The following is a 21,382-nucleotide window of genomic DNA, read 5'->3' on the forward strand; positions in this document are numbered from 1 at the left end:
CTTCCTTCCCTCCTTCCTTCCCTCCTTCCTTCCCTCCTTCCTTCCCTCCTTCCTTCCCTCCTTCCTTCCCTCCTTCCTTCCCTCCTTCCTTCCTTCCTTCCTTCCCTCCTTCCTTCCTTCTTTTTTTTTTTTTTTCCTGCAAATGAGGAAACTATTTAAAGGAAAGAGTTTTCTTGAAATATGTAAGTAAGTTGAAATTCCAGTTGTCTCTCAAGAAACAGCTTGAGTAGGAAATGTTCAAGCATAGTAGTTGAGATTCCTCTAGAATGTGGGTCAAGATGCACATTCATTTTTTTCTCTAAGTGCTGTAGTGCAGCTGCAGAAGGAGATTGGCCAGGAGCTGCCACTAAAGAAATCAGAACTAGCATTGCATAGTTATCCTGTCTTTACCTGGTAAATTGTTCACACTAAGAAACTGATGATCCACCAGGTATCCTGAGCAACTACTTTTAGTAACTAATTCAAACCCAGCTTTTCTTCTATTGTGCTATGGACTTACTTCCCAGTTGTTGGAAGCATTGACTGAGTCTCTGTTGCCTTGATTTTAGCTTCACAAGCCTCATTTGGGTTCTAGGTTTGCATCCATGTACCTCAACCCACTGCAGATAGTTACATATGCAAACAGCAGTCAGAATGTGAGCTGAATAAGAAGAAAAGAAATTTGGTATTGCTTCAGAGCTCTCTTTTGTCTCTTCCTACAGTTGTCTCATTTTGAAATATGGGAAGTTTTTCAGCTAGCTCAATGAGGATGAAGTACAAGCAGTAAAGAGTGTCATATGGCAGCTTTCTTGGCAGAATTGCATGAAGATATGAAGTTAACAGAAGTAATGTGACATTAAATAAGATCTAACATCTAATCTAAGCCAAACCAAAGAAACAAGCATGGTTCCAGCTAGTCTGATAAAATGTTATTTCTATGTTTCTTGCAGGGGGCTTTCACACAGATTAAGTGCAGCTCCGAGATATTTCTTGGTGGAGTCCCCAGTTATGACACGGTGAAGAAGAACTCTGGGATCCTTAGACCCTTCAGTGGGAGCATTCAAAAGGTATGTGTCAGAGTAACACGCTGAAGTCATTTATTTCTGTGTCCCCATATATCCCATCCAGTGGACTCTTTAGGTGTGAACTTGACCTTACAGCACTGACAGTATTGAAAACAATCACCTCTGGAGCCTAACATGAAATGATTAAACACATACTTCACAATGAAAATTCTTTCTAACTTTAATAGCCAGTAAATATTTTCCTAATTACTTTCTGTACTGTACTAAAGAGAGAGCAAAAGCCATGCAGGAGCAAGTAGAGATAGACACATAATCCTCTGTCTAGATTAGAGTCCTGGAAGTGTTCTTTAACATTACACGCATGTATGAATAAATAGAAGAGAGATCCTCAGATACTTCAAGGTATGCACACTGAGATGGCTAAACACATGACAGCACCAGTACAATAATGAGCAAAAAGATGCAAATTTAAGTGGCTTCCAGTCCAGCTAGAATAATGTTACGTCACCCAACAGTTGCTCTCCCCTGTTGTTTCCCTTCTCTTATGTGGGGTGTATGAATCACAGAATTGCAGGGATCAGAAGGGACCTCTAGGGATCGTTGAGTCCATTCGCCATGGAGAATATCTTTTTCATTGTTGGCAGACTCAATGCATGACATTCTAGATTTGCACAGATCTAATCCTCTTCTGGAAAAGAGGTACAAATTCATTAAATATTCTGAGTAAGTACTTAAATGAGATTTTAGATTGAATTAATATGTGATCTAGCTAAGCATACCTCAGCAATATCCAAATAATTTGGATAATACTCAAAAACTGGCCCTGAATCCTCAGTATTTAAAATGAGTAAATATTTGCATCAACTTTAATTAACAAATAAAAAGCCCGGTAATGCATGTCATAATAATTAATCAAGGAAAGAAGAATAATTGCAATTCATTTTCAATGGCATCATCACTTGATCTACCATTTTTCAGTGTCTTAGTTATTTAGTGGAAAACATGAAATATAAGAGAATAAAGGAATCATTAATAGTGGTGGGAACAGGTCAGAAACATGAATGTGTTTGGAAAGGTGAATTGACTAAATATTGTGTGATTTGAACAGCAAGATAGGGAAAAAAGAACATAGGTCACACTTGCATGGTGGGGGACTGTATCCTGCAGTACAGAGGCATTGATAATGTTTTAGAAATGCTGAGCATGCACTCTTATTTTGCTGATGTAGGGAAGACCATGGATGGGATTTCAGGGAAGAGTACTGTCAGCCTCTCAGGCACTGGAGACTATTAGTTGACTGCTGTGTTCACACATAGCAGAGTTTTGAAGAATGGACTAGAAATAAAGCTGCAAACATCTCTAAGCACTGGAAAACAGGTCATGTATAGAAAGGCCTAAGATCTCAGTTTACTTAGATGACTCAGATAAGGCTAAGGAATTGACTTTGATGTAATCTGCTAGTTTCTGCACGAGGATGAGATTTCTTTCAAATGATACAGGAAAAGGTGTAGTGTGAAACAAGGACTGGAACTGAAGACAATCTAAGTGCAGAAATAACATGCACATTTTAAGAGTGGGAGCATGTTAACTGCAGGCACTACGTAGCTGGAAATTAAAGAAGCTGGAAGGGTAATGGACTCTTCCCTGGTCCGTATTCATGACAGGACTACTGCTGAAGTTGTTTAATGCTGTCTCAGAGGATAAGGTCTTCATGCAAATCCCTCTCCCCAAATAAACCTCCTAAGGTATACTGTCTGAGTTAATTGTGATTTGGGTTAACAGTTAAAATTCTCACTTCTGATCTTAAAATCTATGTTTGTGGAAATAGACTTCTTATCTTGATGTAGCTGAGTTTAGAAGCTGAATGCACAGATATAGTCTCTGTGCCAAGGTGTCAGCTGAAATTATACAAATGTCAGTTGTATTGGAGAACATATGTTGCTAACACATTGGAAAAATCCCAGCATTTAACAATTCTCCTTGGTTTGTACACAGGCAGTTTTGTGAAGTCATTATGTTTTACATCTGTTTTTAACTCAGTCTTCTTTCCAGCAAGAAGAAGTACTAGAAAGCAATAGAAAACATGAAAATCAAGTGGTTCTACTTAGTGTTCCTGTTGTCAGTGGTAGTCTCCTGGGGGATTCCTGATCTCAGAGACACTTTTCCTCAGCAGTGCTCATCTGATTTTCCAGTCATAGCTCGTGGCTCAGTATTTGGAGAACAGATCAGTAAATTGCACACTGCTTCTCTCCATATAGGGATTGCCTAGTTCTCTACCACGAAACACAAAAGAAATTTATCTCCAACAGGTCAAAGTGAGCAGCAGAATTTGCTGGACCAGTTCCTGGAAAACACTGATCCCAAGGAACAGTTTGTTGGCCTAATTTCAAGGACTACCTTTCTCTGAAGTCTTACAGAGAAGTCTTCTGACTAGCAATGGAACATGAAAAGCCTATAAGACTTTAATAAACATTTGTTCTCCCTCTATTTCTTTCTTTCTATCCTCTAGATTATTCTGAATGACCGAACAATTGATGTGAAGCAGGATTTCACTTTTGGAGTCAACCTGGTAAATGCTGCCCACCCCTGTGTGAGCTCACCATGTGCAAATGGAGGCAGCTGTGTTCCCAAGAAGGACAGTTACGAATGTGACTGTCCCCTGGGGTTCGATGGACAGCATTGCCAGAAAGGTAATGATGGCTGCATTTCAGTCTAGAATTGTTTGCAAAAATAGGAGAGATTTAGCACCTACAATTGTTGGACACGTTTCTTGAAATAGAAATCCTGGAGGACAGAGCTCCCTTTGCGTTCATGCACGTTCCATGTACCCAGGGAAAAATTCATTTTGTTATTTAGGAACATCATAACTGTTATCCAGCAAGGAGCAATAATTCATAGACAGCAGACCGCTATCAGGTTGCTTGCAGTGTTCAGCGTTGAATACTTCATATATCTCCCACCTCCCTGGTTATACAGACCATATAAAGGGGGGATTCCTGCCAACGTCCTTCAGCCAAGGATTATTTTACATTCTGAAGCAATTGGATTGATAACCCTTGTAATTTAATCCTCCCTACTACTAATGACAAACTCTGCTCTCATATACAGGAAGGTCTAATCCTTTTATAGACATGACTGTTCTGCCATTTCAACATCTGTGCAAATTCTGCCTTGGTATAGCAGTGGAGACCACCAAGTAGGAAAGCCTTCCCAAGCACATATAGTTTTTCTTTCCTCAGATAAACTGCAATATTTCACTTCTCAGACTCAGGAAAATACTCAGATTGCATGAAAAACCTTAAAGAAAAGAATACATGTGATTCCACTAGGTGGAGGTATTTCCCTTCCATCAGGCTTGGTCTTGAAAAATCCCTAAGGAAATGCTTTCTGGTGTAACAGCAAACTAAGTTAAGAAAAGCTGAGTGACATTATTGTCTTCACGCACTCCTTCATTTATCACAGGCATAAACATCAAAGTAAAAAATAGTCATTTTGGTTAAATCATGATGAATAGATTGACCTTTTATTCCAAAGAAAGACAATGTTTTAAACAAAAACATTTATTAAAAAAACAATGCAAGAAACCCCTTCGCTTACGTTATTGCGGTCTAGCTAATAGCAGGAGCAGCGTCATTTATCCCAGCTTCTCAGTGGGGAGGAGAAAGAATTGGGGTTTTGTCAAGTGCTGTGCTCCTGGCGTCAAGATGGTATCTGCAGCAATCCCAGGTCTCCAGAGTGAGCTAAAGCAAGAGAATGGCTTGCAGCTGGGGCATGTGACTGCCTGTTCATGGATGTGCAGAGAGTGCAGAAAGCCCTCCTCCTGCACCTCTAGCAAGGACAACTGTAATGAACTCAGTGTAAATTTCTCAGAATTACCATTACCAGTGTCTTTTCGGTAGGCTGTAGACAAAGCTAAAGCAGCATGGGTGTGCATGGACACCACTGCTTCAGCACAGGGCTTTGGTTAGTTCATTCAGCCACTGTGGGAGAGGCTGGCAGTGCAGACTCCATCGTGCTTGCTGTAACCCCAGCCACTGAAAAAACAAAGTGCTCATGTGGTACTGTGCCTCCTTCTCCAAAATTATATAAGTACTTAAAAAATCTAAACTTTTTGGTATGAGATGTGAGCTATTGATGGATGCTGTAGTGGATCACTGGCTGAGGATTCAATAGAGCATTACAGTTACGTTACTGTGATGTATATTTTCTGTCCAAGATGTGCTGAGTATTAAAGGTATTTGTACTTGTAAGATGGAGCAGAGCAATGAACTGTCATTATCCCCTGTGTAGAGCTGATCCCTGCATAAGCCATGGTGAGTTGCTAATACTTGAAAACAGCAGAGAGGTTTGGTGTTCGTCCTACCTAACTGCATCTTCATGTGTTTTGAGCTGGCAAATACATATAGTTGGGGTAAAACACTCATGTGTGCTGCCTTCATAGGTGATTATCCTTGCCTGTGCAAAGTAAAAGTGGGCATCATGTATTTGCATGAAAGGTGGGCATGAAAGTAGATGGTCATTGGATGGGAGAAAATTATGCTATAGAAAAATAAAACCAGAATGTTCTTGTTTTGTTTTGCGCTGACTCACTGCAGAGTGTGGAAATTACTGCCTCAACAGTAAGTACTGCAAATGATATGAAAACTGCTCTGTCATTATGTGCCTGTGTCTGCTTTAGGAAGCTGGTTGCCGGGTTGCCATTAAGTCTGGCAATTTTCTGTCAATAAGCCAAAACATTTTCTAGCGTTATACAGTACTTCCTTAAAAATTGTCCTGTTGATATTTGAAACTGCATCCAGAGCACCTGCCAAACACAGTGTGGTGGCTGCAGAGCTAGATCCTGTATTTGCAAAGCAGCAGGGCCAGGCAGGTGCTTTGCGGGGGTAGCTGCTCCCTCAGACTGTTCTGCAGTTGTTCAGACTTAACTCATCCTTGAGAGTGTCGGTGCCAACCAGCAGTGATGAGCAGGGAGTGACAGTGTTTGGTACAACATCTTACTTGTCCTACTCTGTTCCAGTTGCAGAGATCCTGCATGCATCAAGGTACTGCTCAAATTCACATGGTTTTCTGCAGTTACATACTGTGCAGCAGGTGATGAGCATAGCAAAGGCCAAGCAGAGATAAACACCTGTGAGGCTTTATTCTGTAGAGGAAATCAGTGTGAGATCAAGAGCAAGGGCTGTGAATGGCATTAGCCCCTTCCCCTGCTGCCGGCAGGAGCAGCAGAGCAGTAGTGCCAGCATTGCACATAGGTGTGGGAGAAAGGCTCCTGACACCCTTTGCCCTCTTCCAGCATGGTCAGAGGTTGCCCAGTGCAGAAAGCATCAGATACAGTGAGCAGCGTCTGGCTGAGCATGACACATCTCTCGCAGTCTTCCAACAGCTCTGGCAGGCTGCTGGCTGTAGTGGTTTCTTTAGACACATTAGGCAGCTTTCCTGATTTACTATGGATGGAAACAGACATTTGTCACTATCTAAAATTCTCACCCTTGGAACTGAGAGCTCAATTTTGTATTGCTGTTGTTGGCTGCCAGACTACAGCAATTGCTTTATATCTGTGTTACAGTGAACTCTTAAAGCCCAGCCAGACACAGTATTGCACAAAGAGAATGTGCATCCATGCTCTGAAAAGTGTGCAGTTTATATGGATGGGATTAGGGATGGGTTGAGGGGATTAGTTCTCAAGAGGAAAATAGGATGAAGTTAGCTATTTCAAAGATTTTATGAAATTCACTTATATTTATGCAACAGGCAGTTATGAAGAGCTCAGCAGCTAGCTATAGGATGCCTACTCAAAATAAAATCTGTTCAGGCCAGTGCTCACACCTTGCCACAGACTCTGTATCATGGATGTTCAGGGATTTGCATCACACATCTGAGCCAAATTGCCAATTTTTTCCAGTGGGAAGCTCCATCTCCAGTGCTCATTGTTGTGCATGCTGACCTTGCAGCAAGGACTGGGACTGCACAACACAGCTGTGCAGGGGCTGTCCCTGGCGAGATGCTGGAGGGAGCAGCAGTGAGCAAGACATGCTCACCCTCCTGGACAGCACTGCTCTGCTTGCTGATTGCATCTGCCTAGAGGCTTTGTACGTGCATCCTCTGTCAGACAGCCTTTGGAATAGTCTCATTTGCTTTCAGTAGACATAAAATGATGAAGAGCAGCTTGGATGTCCTCCCGGAGCTAGCCTCTTTCTGTAGCACTGTCCAGAAGTGCTAAGACCACCATGGAAAACCAAGGAATGTGAAAACAGGGAGTGAAAAAAAAATGCTACATTTTCTCAGTATTTCATCTTTTCCTGCAATTATGTTTATGCTGGAGTAATACATTAAGCCCTTGGCATGAAGTCAGTGGTTTGAACGGCCTCAGCTACTACCCTTGCATTTACATAGAAACTGGCAAGCACCGTTTTGGAAGCCAGTGTGAGCAAGTTCAGATGAGTTCTGGGCCGCCTGTCGATGTGAGAGTAAGTTAACAAAACAGTCTTTTTTCTTTCTTCCGATTTTCATGTCAGCTAACATTCATTATATTTTTAATACTTTTCAGCCATTACAGAAGCAATTGAAATCCCACAATTTATTGGTCGTAGTTACCTCATATATGATAATCCAGACATCCTGAAAAGGTAATGTATCTCTTGTGAGCATAAGTGATCATACTGGTTGTTTACTACTGTAATATTGGAATACTCATGTGGGAGGTTGTTGTTAATCTAAGCACTTTAAGCTACATTTGAAAATTTCTAAATTTTTGGGAAAATATATTTTCTATTAATACGCTTATGAATCAGATTGTTATAACAGCTAAGCATCTCATAACCTTTAAAGAAATGATATTCATGGCATATGTCTAAAATGGAGAAAGACTGGTTTATAGTTTCCAAGAACAGAGAACAGACATATAATACAGATCCCATATCCCCAGACTAAGGATTTGAACTCTTACTCTAGATAAAATTTAGGTCCTTAAACTTCCTTTTTTTTTCTTTTTTATTTTTCCTACTCTCTCCCCTAAGAGATGCTCAAGTTGCAAAATTTATTCCAGCAAATACTTGCCTGTGTTTCAAGTATTGGCTGGGAGGAGGCTTCCCAAATGTTCTCAACTGCAGCTCAGTACCTCTGACCTACGAGGGCACCAAATTTATTAGACCTTCTCAAAGTCTGCTTGTTAGAGTGCATGCCACATTATGTGGGGACAAAAAGTATTTTCTCTTCTTTGTCTAATATACGCCAGTGTTTGGGATTCTGGAGAGCCAAGTTCAGTTCCTCCACCCCAGAATGTTGGAAATGGGCCTGTGAACCACAATGCCTCATAAATAAGTGTGTGGACAAGTTGCTACACGGAAATCAGTAAGAGCAGTGGAGAAGGAATACTGTATTGTCTTTTAGGTGTGTTTGAAAGAGTACTGCACTAGTTCAGTGTTTACTGTTATTTTCTTATTTTACGTTAAACAGGGTATCAGGATCAAGAACAAATGTTTTCATGAGGTTTAAAACCACCATGAAGGAAGGTCTTTTATTGTGGAGGGGAGACAGTCCTATGCGACCTAATAGTGATTTCATTTCTCTTGGCCTCCAAGAAGGAGCATTAATGTTCAGGTAAACTATCACTTCCTTACTTTTATCGCAAACAATGCACTCAATGCTCAAAGGAATCTCCACTGCATATCCAATGCACTTGTCCTTTGATATATTATGGGACAATTCAGACTTCAAGGTTTGCTCAAAGATAGGTCCAGTTCTTGTCTAGGACAGGATATGAGTTGAAGTAGCATATTGCCAACTTCACAACACTCTTGCTTCCTCTCTTTCTACGCATTCTTAGAGCATCATATTTTAAGTGTGATTTTGTTATCCGTTGGTGGTAAGAGTACTGCAAATCGCCCCGTGGTTCTTGAAGTAGACAGGTATAGGGCGTGCAAACAAAACAGAGGTCAAATAAACAGACCCGTGCTAGTGCCTGTGCTCACAGTAGGCTCAGTCTTCATCAGACACTGGTGGATGCATATGAGAGCAGGAATCCTGCATTCTTAAACTCAAAAATAGCCCAACCCTGTGAAGAAAGACCAGCTGGCACCAGGCTTTGTTACTGCCACTACCAACTGAACCACTTGGTTAAGAAATTAAGAAATGAATAATATTATCATCAAAAAGCTGAAACTGGGGAGTACTGGGAAATGACAGAACTTTTGTTCTGGCTCTTCAGGATTACTTTCTCCCTTGCACATACTTAGGCAGACTCAGTGCAATTTTGTGCATGGTGTTTTTTTGACTCTTGCTTTTGAAAGCCATATCTTTCCACGTGACTCACTTTTAGGTTGTGTAAGACAAATACTGAAACAGAAAAGTTCAAATTTAATTATTATTATGGATTGTTATGAATGACTGTTGATTAAATGACAAAGATTTTCTTAACCATTTAAGCTAATTCGAGTTACTTTTTCCTTGGCTTCCCTGGTTGTTCTTCAGAACCACAGATGCACAGACAAAGATGCATATTTCTATTTAAATTAATTTATTTCAAGATATTTTCTTGTAGTTTCCTGTGGTTAACCATGTAAAAACTCTTAGCTATCTTGTTGTTTTATAAATTAGGAATTGAATCTGCAGAAGTGGTGCATTTTATCTCTTTGGGAGAGCCTGTCTTTCCAAGGTGCTGGTTAGTAAGTGGCCAATCTGTTGTGCACATTTTCTCAGCACAGTGTAAAGAAACAAAAAGGTTTTAGACTGAAACCATTGTTGTTTTTTTTTTTACTGAGACAATTGTACTTTTACTGAAGCAATTGTACTTTCCTTACACATTTAGGAAAATTAAGATCCCAGATTGAAATTCATGTAAGCCATCATTGCATAATTGAAGTGAGCACTAGAGATGATGAGAAGACAAACGTATAAAAAATGTAACATCTTTCACAGCAAGTAAACCTCATGCTACTCTTGAAAAGAACAGCTTTTGACAGATTATGTCGAAAGAAAATCCAAGGCTTGATTTGGTTGGAAAGATTTTCCTGTAGCACAAAGTTAGGTATCTGTGTTCTTGCTTGAAATTCAGAGCACCTTTTTTTTTCCACCAGGGGTGGGTTCCCTGTTCAGTGTTATAAACTCTCTCTGCTATTCTGTGCTTCTGTAGTAGGTTATATCTCTATTTCAAAGAGTCCCCATTAATTAGGGATATGAATCTCATTTTGTAACCAAGAGTACAACGCTGAGATATAAAGCTGAACTTAGCAACAACCGTATCTTTCTGCGGATCTCCTCCTCTGCCTGCACGGTCAGAGGATATACTTGCTTGAGACACACTCAAGCCTCTGTGAGTAGTCAAATTTAGGTCAACTGCTTTGCTCTGGGCAGTGCTAGGCATAATATTCTTTTCTTGAGTACCTAACTGCGGCCTTGAACTTCATTCCTGCATCAGTCTTTTCTGAATATTTAATGATGTTGGCTTTAGCCTCCCTAGCTTGGTACAGGCAGAAGGCGATCAAACGGCAGCTCAGCCTCAGACTATTCAGGCAGAACACACATTAGCTCGGTGCTGCAGCATCACCTCCCTTCATGAAAGTAGGCTCAGGTGTTTGGGGCTCAGAAATTAAGATGCTTCAAGTGTGAATATGTTGGGAATGTCTGCTGAGTAATTTCAGTAGCAGCAAATGCAAAGAAATACTCAGAGCTGCAAGTGAAACAGGGAAGTTCATTATTATCTCTGCCCTTACATCATTAGGCTTCACCCTTTCTAACATCACAGGTCTCAACCTTCCCTATAATTCAGTTGATTTGTGAGTCTGCTACAGTCTGCATGTTTTATTTGCCCCTGTAATAGTTTATCAGCCATGTGTGCATCCTCCCATCCATCTCTGCCCTTAGACCGAAGTTCTGTAGATCACTGACCATTGCAGCCTCCTGGTTCTTGGAGGAACTGGCTTGCAGAAGCCCTCTTCTTGCCACCTGGGCTCGTGATGTTGGTACCCTCTCTGGTTTGAGAAAGGTTAGGACAGAGTTTTGTATGTTATTCTATGAGCTTGACTTTGCAAAATAAGTACATCACTGCTGGGCTTCTGAAGGAAGAAACTTGCCTACTCTGAAATCTGAGGAAGGAGGCTCTGGGAGCTGAGCAGATGCATGAGGCACAGAGCAAGGGTGTTCAGTCAGCATGGCAGGAAGCCAGTCCTTGTGAGGGAGGGAGTAACATTTTACCTTGTGTTTTTTTAATTGCAGCTACAACTTAGGCAGTGGCGTTGCTTCCATAGTGGTAAATGGCTCCTTCAGCGATGGCCGATGGCACCGTGTCAAGGCTGTTAGGTGAGTGGCTGCACACTGCCTCAGAGGCCCTGGGGGTCTCCTGCCATGGTGTTGCCATCAGGGTGTGAGCTGCTGCACCCCGTGCTCTCTCATCACTTCTTAGCTAAGCCACGAGCAGCTTGGCTGTGGCAGGAGGGCATACATGGAGATCTTTGTACCAGAGGTTGCAGTGCCAGCTCTGAGGCCAGCACAGCACCAGGCAGGCTGCTCCCCAGCAGTGACAGACTGTCTCTTCAGCTCATGCCATATGGGTTAGTTGCATCTCTCTTTCATGTCTGCATTTTGAAATTCCCTAGTGAACACTTTGTGGGCTGGCACAATGTCTGGAGCATGGAACATGTATGCCTACTTTTTCTATCTGAGAGAGGTGCAGACGTCTCACAGTGTATATATAACTCATATTTATAGCTCATTACCTCATGGGAGGCCAGCAGGCCCAGCAGGGAAAGCATACATCTCTCGTCTCATGAGATCTTGGTTCCCTGGAAATCACAGGCTGATGTTAGTACATCTTGTTACCAAAGTGAGGAGCAAAGCCTACCAAGTGGCTCTTCTGTCAGAGAGGTTATTGACCATCTGTGAGATGGAAGCAGCCTAAAAGCTCAAGCAAGAAAGGAGCCTTTTGAGTATGTAAGGGGCCTTCTAAGAATATCTTAGATTATTATTTTCCCCCCTTCTTGTCTAAGCTTCTGCAGTTTAGTTTTATATATCTGATTTTAAAATGCATGTCAGCACGTGCCCATCCTCCCCTCTTCCTGGGCTGTGCAATTCACTTTTCCAGTCTGTTTTTCCTCCAGAAATGTGCCACCATAATAGCATGCCCATGGAAAACATAATCCTGATGGGTCAGGATTGAAGCAGCTCAACACCGCCTGTGGGGCTCCCAGAATCTGCCCCATTGCTCCCCAAGTATTGAGTTGTCCTGGCCTCCTGGATGGGGGAGATGCTGCTGCTCCCTCTGCCTGGTTGTAAGCTGGATGCACAAGAGCTGTTTGCTTTTCATTTCAGAGATGGGCAGTCTGGCAAGGTAACTGTGGATGATTATGGAGCCAGGACTGGTAAATCCCCTGGAAAAATGAGGCAGCTAAACATCAATGGAGATCTCTATGTAGGTAAGTGATCATCATTTGTGTTCAGCACACAGCTGTGTTTTTCTGCTTGTGAGGGCAGCTGCAAGCCAAGGCATAGCAGCTCCATCTTCCTCAAGGTAAAGTCTCCATGCAGTGGCCTTTGGTCCTCCACAGCTTGGTTTCTGGGGGGAGGCCTCTCCAGGGGATACTGTGGTAGGAGAAGGGATAAGCACCAAAGGCTGCACTGCAGTACCCCAGCAGGTAAGTAAGGGACAAACACTGTGTGTTACTGGGAGCGTGGGCACCAAGCTTACTCAGAGCTTACTGGTGCTACAGTTTCTGCAATAATCAGAATCCTAGTTCACTCTCTTCTGCTTATCCCCTTTGAGTGTCCAAAGTTGATTTTAAAAACAGAGTACATTAAAATTCAGCTCTTTCCCGCAGGAGGCATGAAAGAGATAGCCCTGCACACCAACAGGCAGTACCTGCGTGGGCTGGTGGGCTGCATCTCACACCTCACTCTGTCAACTGACTACCACATCTCACTGGTGGAGGATGCGGCCGATGGGAAGAACATCAACACCTGTGGGACCAAGTGACAAGAGAAGAGCCCGGGTGGCGAGGACCTGTCCTGTGCTTGTGTGTGCAGCTGAAAGCCAGCTGCCTGCTGCAGCCCTCGACGGCCGGGCCACAGTTGCCATCCGGGAAGATGACAGAGCCAAAGGGGATACCCTAAAAAACATTTTCCCTCTCCTTTCCTCTGCTGACCAGACCAAACGGAGTGTTTTATATAGGAGCCGTCCCTTTTCCCGCTGCGTGTTTAGTGAGCGCTAAAGATTGTGTGTTGGTGCAAAAGGCAAAAAACTGTGTGATGTTGTAAGTAGCTCAGTGGCTGTGTTGTGGTCCATTGGTATCTTTTTTATGTCAAAAAGAGCAGTCTTTAAACACCTGCATTCATTCCATCTTGCAGTGGTACAATAACTATATTGTGCAACAAAAACACAAGCAGAAAACGTATCTGTGCATTCAGATGTATGTCTCCATATACGTACTTCTCTGATTTAGCTAAGTTATGTTTCATCCTGTGTAAATAACACCTGCAGTGGCTGGTTTCAAAATGTTGTTGTTTGTTGAGGAGGAAGGTTCTTAAAGTCTACTTTTTTACTACAAGCAACAAAATACAATGGACCAATTTTGTAGAAGTAATTTTATACTTTGATATTTTTTATAGCAGCAGCAGACCTGCTTATGTGGTATAACTTTTAACATTTAAGTGTACTACACAATTAGCTCTTTGCACACTTTTCAAAAAACAGAAAAGTGACCTGTGGTTTCAGCTGGTTATACAGAAGGATCGATATTATACAGTTTTTGTTGGGGATATTTGTGAATTATAATCAATTTTAAATCTCTTTTTTTTGTTGTTTGTTTTGTTTTGTAAATTTTGACAGCTTAAAATTGTACATTATGAAGTTTTCCTGGCTGAACAGATTAAAAGTTTAGGAGAAAAGAGATTAAACTTTTGCTGCTGTTGTGTTTTGAGTCACAGTTTTTGATCCTGAAAAATAACAAAAAGGAACGTGCAAGAGACCTCAGTAAGTCACAATCCTCTTAAAATATTTTCTAGGCACTGGACCAGCACTTGTGCAACCTTGATTGCCAAACTGTAATTTAAGCAGGCAAACTGAGTGAGTGCTGTCGAGACAGTAAGGAAACAATCCAAAATTTCGTAGTTCAGAGATTTGGGGTTCTGTTAACTCTTCAGCTGAAGAGGGGCCCTGAGGTGTCAGGGGGTAGAGGTGCAAGAGACACACAAAGTTCCCTGCTGGCACAGGCTCCTCTGAATTGTAGTGTGTTGAAAGGATCCAGTGTGGCAAAGGCAATGGACAGCTGGGTCTTTTGGCTGCTTTTTATGGTGCCTGAAGTACTCCTTGGGAACTGAAACATGTTCCTGAGACTTGTCCCATATAAAGCTGTCCTTGGGCAGCTGAGCTGCAGATTGGAGGGAACAAATGGTAGTTGGTTCTAGATCTGAGTGTGTGGAATAGCTGCCAAGGAGACCCCAGCCATTCTGCATGCTGAAATGGAGACACTGATTGCTAAAACATGTAGTGGGCACTTAGCATATGCACCTGTGTTCCCTTATTCAAAGCACACTGCAGAGGAAATAGGCAGACTGCAATGAGGCTGGGGATACACGTGGTTTTCTGCCCAGGAGAAACAAAGGTTTTCACGTTTGAGGATCCCCATAGGGAGACAGAAACCTGTATACGGTCAGCAAAAGCCAGGATAATACACGAACTAAGTGTCACTGAAGTAATCAACAGGACATGTCTTTAAACTGAAAGTAAGAGGAATTTGATTTAACGGAATGTAAAAGAGAAAGGTGCAAAGAATTTAAAATGGAGTGAAAAGGAAAATCTGTGGAGACTGCAGGCTTGCTGGCTGCTAGAGAGGAAAGAGCTGTGTTTTATGTGCACTGGGGTTTTCCCAAGCAGCAGTGACCTGACCATCCTGGCACAGGGCAGCAAGATCCAGCCGTACCCCTTGTTGTGGAGAATGACGTGTTGATGGGCAGCGCTGGTCCTGAAACAGCAACACTCCCTGCTCTGGCATGTGTGCCCCTTCATCCCCTTTCATTTTTGTCATAGGAGAGCAGCTCCAAGGCAGACATCTGGCATGCAAGGTGTCTATTTTAAGATAATTCATTGTAGAGTGTTTAGGTAAAAGGCAGTACTTCTCCAGAACAAAAGCTGCTCTTTGAAATGTGGGGAGGGGGAGTGGGTAGGAAATACCTCTGCTGATGTTGTAGGAAAGGAAAAGCAGCAAAATACAACTCTCTAAATGCCTCTTGCCAACTGCATGTATCACTGTATGGGAATTTGGCACTGGCAGCAGCACCCCACCACAGCACAGAGCAAGCATGAGCAACGCAGCTGTGCAGCACCATGGGCGGGTGGGAGGGGGTGCAAGTAGCACAGATGCTGTGAGGTTTGGTTCTTTTAAAGAAAAAAAAATCCTTTCTGGGTTCTTTTATAGAGCGTCTGAAAAGCTTCCAGATGGGGAGCATCCCTGCACACACATTTGCAGTCTCCACAGTGAAGTCTGGCCATTCTCCAAGGCTGGATTTAGAAGCAGGAGCTTCTACTCAGTGGGCTGAGCAGGACGCAGGTGACAGGACCATGGGAACATCTGACCTGGCGTGGGGGCTCAGACACCCCAGGGCACCTGCCTGAGGAATGGATGTGCAACCTGTTGGCTGGCCTGGGCCATACTGAGTGAAGAGAAATTGTCTCGGGCTGCATACACAAAGTTTCCTCTGAAAATAATGTCTCCTATTTATTTCCATGGAAGCTACAACTGATACAAGGAGCAAGATAATACTATTTGATACAGCAGATTCTCGGCTACAAAACACTGTTTTTCAGCAGTCACAATGATTAGCTCTGCAATTTGCTAGTGATGAACAAGAACGTGCACATCACATTCATAAAAATCTGCACCAGCGGAGGTGATCCACTGTTGCTATCACCACTGCTGAAATGCACAATCCACTGCCTCACTGTGCTCACATCCACCTTTTGGTCTCCATAAATGTTCCACAAGCTTCAATGAATGTCAGTGGGTGCCATTTTTTTTTTCATGGAGGAACTCAGTGACACAACTTTGCTTCATCCACGTTTCCATGTCAGACACCATTCTATCTGAGTGCCCCTCTGCTGCTGTCCGTCACACAGCAACAACATGGAATGGCATACTGGTGGGAAGGTTCAACCTCTGCTGTCATACCACTAACATCCACCCCTGACATCATGGGCCAACATAATAAAACAGGAGGCATTACTTTCAGAGCAACCCTCATAAAATATATAATATAGTTTATGTATATAAGTAACAAAACTTATTTGAATCTTTAATGCTTTTATTTTTATTTTTTTAAAGAGCAACGAAAACACAGAACTAGTGGGATATGGGATATGTGACCTTGTTTTTGTGAAACTAATGCATCAATCCCTGGTTCAATGGCAGTGGCTGCAGTTTTTAGTGAGCTCTCAAAGTGTTCATCAGGGATTTTTGATGAAATTTTACTCTTCTCATGCATCATCCTTGAAAACAGTTGTTCAGAAAGCTACGTACTGCCAAAAAGCAATGACATGAATAAGGCGTGATTGTGAAGGGAGAGATGTTTTTCTGGTAAGATGGGGCTTATGAGAGAGACATGGTCAGATTTTTGAGTTGAATGTCTGATTGCAAATCTATGCACTCCATTTGAAAATTCCCAGGCAATATATTTATGTCGACTGAAAATGGAGATGCAAATATACAAAAAAATTATTTTTGCAGTCTTGAAACCTGTTCTCAGATTCCTTTATCAAAACAGAAAGCACAGCTGCGTATTTTCTGCCACTCACAGGACTGTGTTTAGCCAATCAAAACACCCAACTCTTTGCTATACCTTGAGCTGCGCTGCCCCGTGCCGTCCCTGTGCCCCGGCTGCAGCTCAGGCAGCGCTCAGTGCACACCACCGTTTGGCTGCTGCAGAGCAGTGGGTGCGCGCCTGAGGCTGGGCCGGGCCACTTGGCGGGCAGAGCTGCAGGTGGTGGGGGCAGGAGCCTGGCCGCAGTGCCAGCTGTGCCAGGTTTCATGAGGCCTGCAGGCCATGGGTTGGACATGCCTGGACTGGGGAAAGGTAAACAGTGCATGACAGTGTGCTTAGTCCTGTTTTCCCAGGAACTGGTCCAGGGTGTGCTGCTCACTCACCAAGGCTATTTATTCACCTCATTACTTATCAGCCAGCATGTATCGGAGGTTTGGCACAACCCTGGCACTGCAATATTATCAACCATTGACAGTCCTGTCTCATATATATATGTTCTATGGAGGAGAGAGACTGCCCACCCTGTGGTCACCATTCCCCAGTACTGATTTTTGACAAGTCAAATAGCAGGCCTCTTATTCTGGGGCAATTTCACAAGCTTTTGCACATGCACTATAACTCTGTAAGTCCGTGGGACAGGTGTGCAGCTATTTGGTGGGTTTTGCCACTGTTGGGTTCTGCATTGCATTTCAAGTCCCCACCACAGAGGTGGAATCCAGGGGACAGCAGGGACTAAATCAGCACCTGGGCCCTTGCTGTGCCCAGTCCCCCTGCAGGGACCTGTTGTGCAAGTACGGAAACAAGCACCCATGGTGCTCCTGGTGCTCCATGTTCTTTGCAGCAGGTAGATAGAGAGTGTGCAGTTAAATAAATAAACTAAAGAAAAAAAAACTGCTGTAAAAAGGCCATTGAAATGCAGCTAGCATCATTGGGTCCTTGCGCCTCTCTTTGCAGTGTAATCCCCTTCCTAAATCTAACCTCAGGTCTTGGTTTTCTTCTTAATTTTCCATATTCATCCTGAAAGACACTCAGCTTTCCATGGGTAAACACCCTCTTGCTGCCAGCATTGGGTGGGATGAGGCAGGCTCTGCGCTGAGCTGTGGAATCCAGGGGATAGTCAGGAGAAAGATGGATGGTGGTGACATGGGAGAAGGATGCCCAGTGGGGCAGAGGCCATGTTTTTGGGAGCTGCTCCCTGCCTGCCCATTGCCCTGACAAGAGCAGAGAGGGCCTCACTCAGGACCCAGCTCAGGCCAACTCCGCAAGGACCAGCTGCTGAGGTATTGGCAGGTAGGTCTGCTTGGATCACCCTAGGGCAAAATAAGGAAAAATGTAAAAGAAAAAAAAAGAAGCAAAAAGAGATCGCAGTGGAAACTAAAGCCAGACCTAGTGGTGATCCCTACTGTAGGCAAAGCCCTGTGTTGGCAAAAGTGTGTCCTCGGCAGCCAAAAGTATGGGACCAGAAGCTCTTCTTTATCCCAGCCCCTTAACTTGGCTCTGGGGAGCCAGGAGGTGATGAGGAGGAGGCTGCTGGAGGTGGCTGTCCTGGGGCCCAGTGCATTATCTTGCCAGAAGTGCCTGCTGAATCATTATTTTCATCACACAGCTTCTGCTTTTGGGAAAACTTCTTAAAGCAGAGGCTAAAACACTGCTGAAGTCTACTCCTAGAGAGCAGCAATCCCACCTCATCGGTGAGTCACTTCTGGTTTTAGGAGTTTATTGCGGAGGGGGCAACTCTCCCACTTGCTCTGCTTTTCCCATGGTGTGAATCACAGTGGGCCTGTGCCTCTGTGGTGGGGCAGAGACCTGGCTGCTGCTCTGCACCTGGGCTCACCAAGTGCCAGCAGCACCAGGGCCTGCTGTGTCCTGAGGCCTGGGTGGCCTGTGGGCACCAGCCCTCAGCATTGTCCCTGCACAGCCTGGAATGGACTCTGCACAGACTGCATTGTTAGGAGCAGGGCCTGGACAGGATCTATCTACAAAATCATAAAAATATCACCTCTTTGTTGCCTCTTCTGTTTTGCCAGCTCCAAAGTGCCTGCCATGGAAACTGCCAGGCAGCACTGTGGGCTGAGTGTCCCCATTTCTCTTGAGTTTTCCCTCACTGTCAGAGAATTATTCTTTGTTTATTGTGCGCAGGACAAAGACAATGTTGTTCCTCTCCTCCCCCTATCTTTTTTAAGCTTCCCGCAGTCTTTCTCTCTAAGGGAACACCAATGCCGTTCTCCCTGCGCCAGCCCCACCGGTTGCATTTTCCAGCACCACATGTGACGGCGAGACGCCAGGGGTGGGAGTAGGGACGTCGTGAAGGTCATCATGGGGCAGACAGCCACAAAAACTGTGACTGGGTGGAAGAAAAGGGACAACAGACATTAAGGCTGGCTCACAACTGCGTCTTTCCACCCTTTTTTTTTCCTTCTTTTTCTTTTCCTTTTTCTTTTTTTTTTCTTTTTTTCTTTTTTCTTTTTTTTTTTTTTGCAGATTCGTAATTAGTTTCCAGTGGCAACAGCAGCAGCTTTTGTGGTAACTTTTTGTGGGCATGTTAGAATTTCCCTCACTTCTCCCATCTTTTGAAGATGCAGAGTGACAAAATTTAAGTTTTTCTTCACTATTTCTTTTACTTCTTATTTTTTTCCCCCTCGATACGTCGTTGGATGTTGGCATCAACAAAGCAGAATTAAAAAATGAAATCGCCAATTATCAAGGTTTCATTCAAACTACCACAGTACTGCTTCTTTTAGTGCTAACAAATGGCACGCACACAAGGATGCTGTAACCTTTATTCATGTGCTGAGCATAACTTTTTGCAGCAGCAAAGGTGGGGAAACACTGGATGCAAATGCTACAGGCAGTGATGTGTTAGGAGCAGATAGCACCGACGGAATAGAGAATATACAGTTAGGCAGCAGAAAATGATGCATGCAGATACGAGGCCAGGAAACACTGACAGATTGAAGCCCTCTCTGTGCCCATGTCCTCATGGTGAAGAACAGACCATCCCATCCTCCATCACTACCCAACCTTTGAACTTGGTCAGGCTACTGTTGCAGTACAACTTATATTGTTCAGAAGGCCCTAACACTACTTGAAACTCATACTCCTCTTGGCTTTGTGATTTTAAACCATTTTTAAAAGTGCCTGCATTAATAGTTCCCAGTTATCAAATGCACTCAGAATAAAAAGCTCCAGATCACAACTAGCTTGAGGTATTTTCTCCATAGTTACTGTATGTTGTAAATGCAGCTCAAAAAGGTGCTGTTATTAACCGATTTCTGCACAGACTTAGTGACTAGAAAACAAACACATATCCAAAGGTGAATCCTTGCAATGAGAGGATTTGCTATATGCAAGGCAAGGTGCACTACTGACATGTTTGCCTCATCAGAGCTTCAAGTAGTGGAGCAGGGCTGGTGCTATGGGGATGTCAGAGACTACCTTCCACCTTCAAGAGCCCATGCTCTCAGCTGATCTTGTATATTGTCACTGCAGTGGTAGAGATCACCAGGATAGCTAGTCTGCAACCTTTGTACATGATGTGCTGTGTTATGGCACTTGTCTGTCCGCACAATAGTAGGCCAGCAGGTCACTCACTGGTTCAGGTGCTGTGGTTAGATCACAGAATCATAGAATCACCAAGGCTGGAAAAGACCTGCAAGATCATCCAGTTCAACCATCCACCTACCATCAATATTGTCCACTAAACCGTGTCACTTACTACAATATCTAAACATTTCTTGAACACCTCCAGAGACAGTGACTCAACCATCTCCGTGGGTAGTTCATTCCAGCCTCTGACCACTCTTTCAGAGAAAAAAATTTTCCTAACATCCAACCTGAACTTCCCTGATGTAACTTGAGGCCATTCCCTCTAGTCCTATTGGTAGTTACACCAGAGAAGAGGCTGACTCCAACCTTGCCACAGCCTCCCTTCAGGTAGTTGTAGAGAGTGATAAGGTCTCCCCTGTGCCTCCTCTTCTCCAGGCTAAACAATCTGTTCCCTAAACCACTCCTTATAAGCCTAGATGAGATACAAAATTCCTTGACTGTTGTTAGAAGAATAAGTAAGTGTTGTGGCATAAATATCTTCAAACATAAGGCCCATGTTGCAGCTACAATAGAAGCTGATCATCTCAATTCCACTAGATCTTGAGAATGTGTCCTACATCACCGAAACCAACCCCACGGTGCACATTCTTGACCACTTCCTCCTGCCACTACATCCTGCGTCCTGGAATAGAGATGCCCACCACACAGAGCCATTCATTAGAGGGAGCTCCATCTCCTCATCTCTACAAGCCCTCAGCTTTGAAATCACACATCAGTCCCTGGTTAGAGCCACATGCTGAGGAAGGCACAGGTAAGGGAAGTGGCCCGCTTCTTCTCTTCACACTGCATGACATGAACCAGAAGAGCTTCAGTGTACACTGTACATACATGCAATGAAACACTGTGCTTAGAAGAAGCTGCTCAGAGAGTTGCATTACTCTGCCATCACGAAGCCAAGGCGCTGCTTGCCAGATCCTGAGGTTATTTATTCTGGCACAAAGTTAAAATAACTCTGTTTACACTGGAGCATGAGCAGAATTTAACTCTTACTTAAAAATAAACATGCAAGCAAGGAATATCAAAACATG

The 21,382-nt window shown here is 43.5% G+C and overlaps 1 protein-coding gene across 1 annotated transcript in view; it reads left to right on the plus strand.

The window, feature by feature from the left end:
* The window catches only part of EGFLAM (EGF like, fibronectin type III and laminin G domains), a 73,539-nt gene extending 59,645 nt beyond the window's left edge, over nucleotides 1-13,894 (plus strand). Inside the window, exons 17-23 of the mRNA XM_021380795.1 lie at nucleotides 930-1,046; nucleotides 3,514-3,694; nucleotides 7,552-7,630; nucleotides 8,460-8,603; nucleotides 11,217-11,300; nucleotides 12,309-12,412; nucleotides 12,815-13,894. Coding sequence (XP_021236470.1) covers nucleotides 930-1,046; nucleotides 3,514-3,694; nucleotides 7,552-7,630; nucleotides 8,460-8,603; nucleotides 11,217-11,300; nucleotides 12,309-12,412; nucleotides 12,815-12,969 — 864 coding nt within the window. The 3' untranslated portion in view covers nucleotides 12,970-13,894. The remainder of the gene's footprint in view (nucleotides 1-929; nucleotides 1,047-3,513; nucleotides 3,695-7,551; nucleotides 7,631-8,459; nucleotides 8,604-11,216; nucleotides 11,301-12,308; nucleotides 12,413-12,814) is intronic.

Source organism: Numida meleagris, chromosome Z (assembly GCF_002078875.1).
Source record: "Numida meleagris isolate 19003 breed g44 Domestic line chromosome Z, NumMel1.0, whole genome shotgun sequence".
NCBI classification, from domain to species: domain Eukaryota; kingdom Metazoa; phylum Chordata; class Aves; order Galliformes; family Numididae; genus Numida; species Numida meleagris.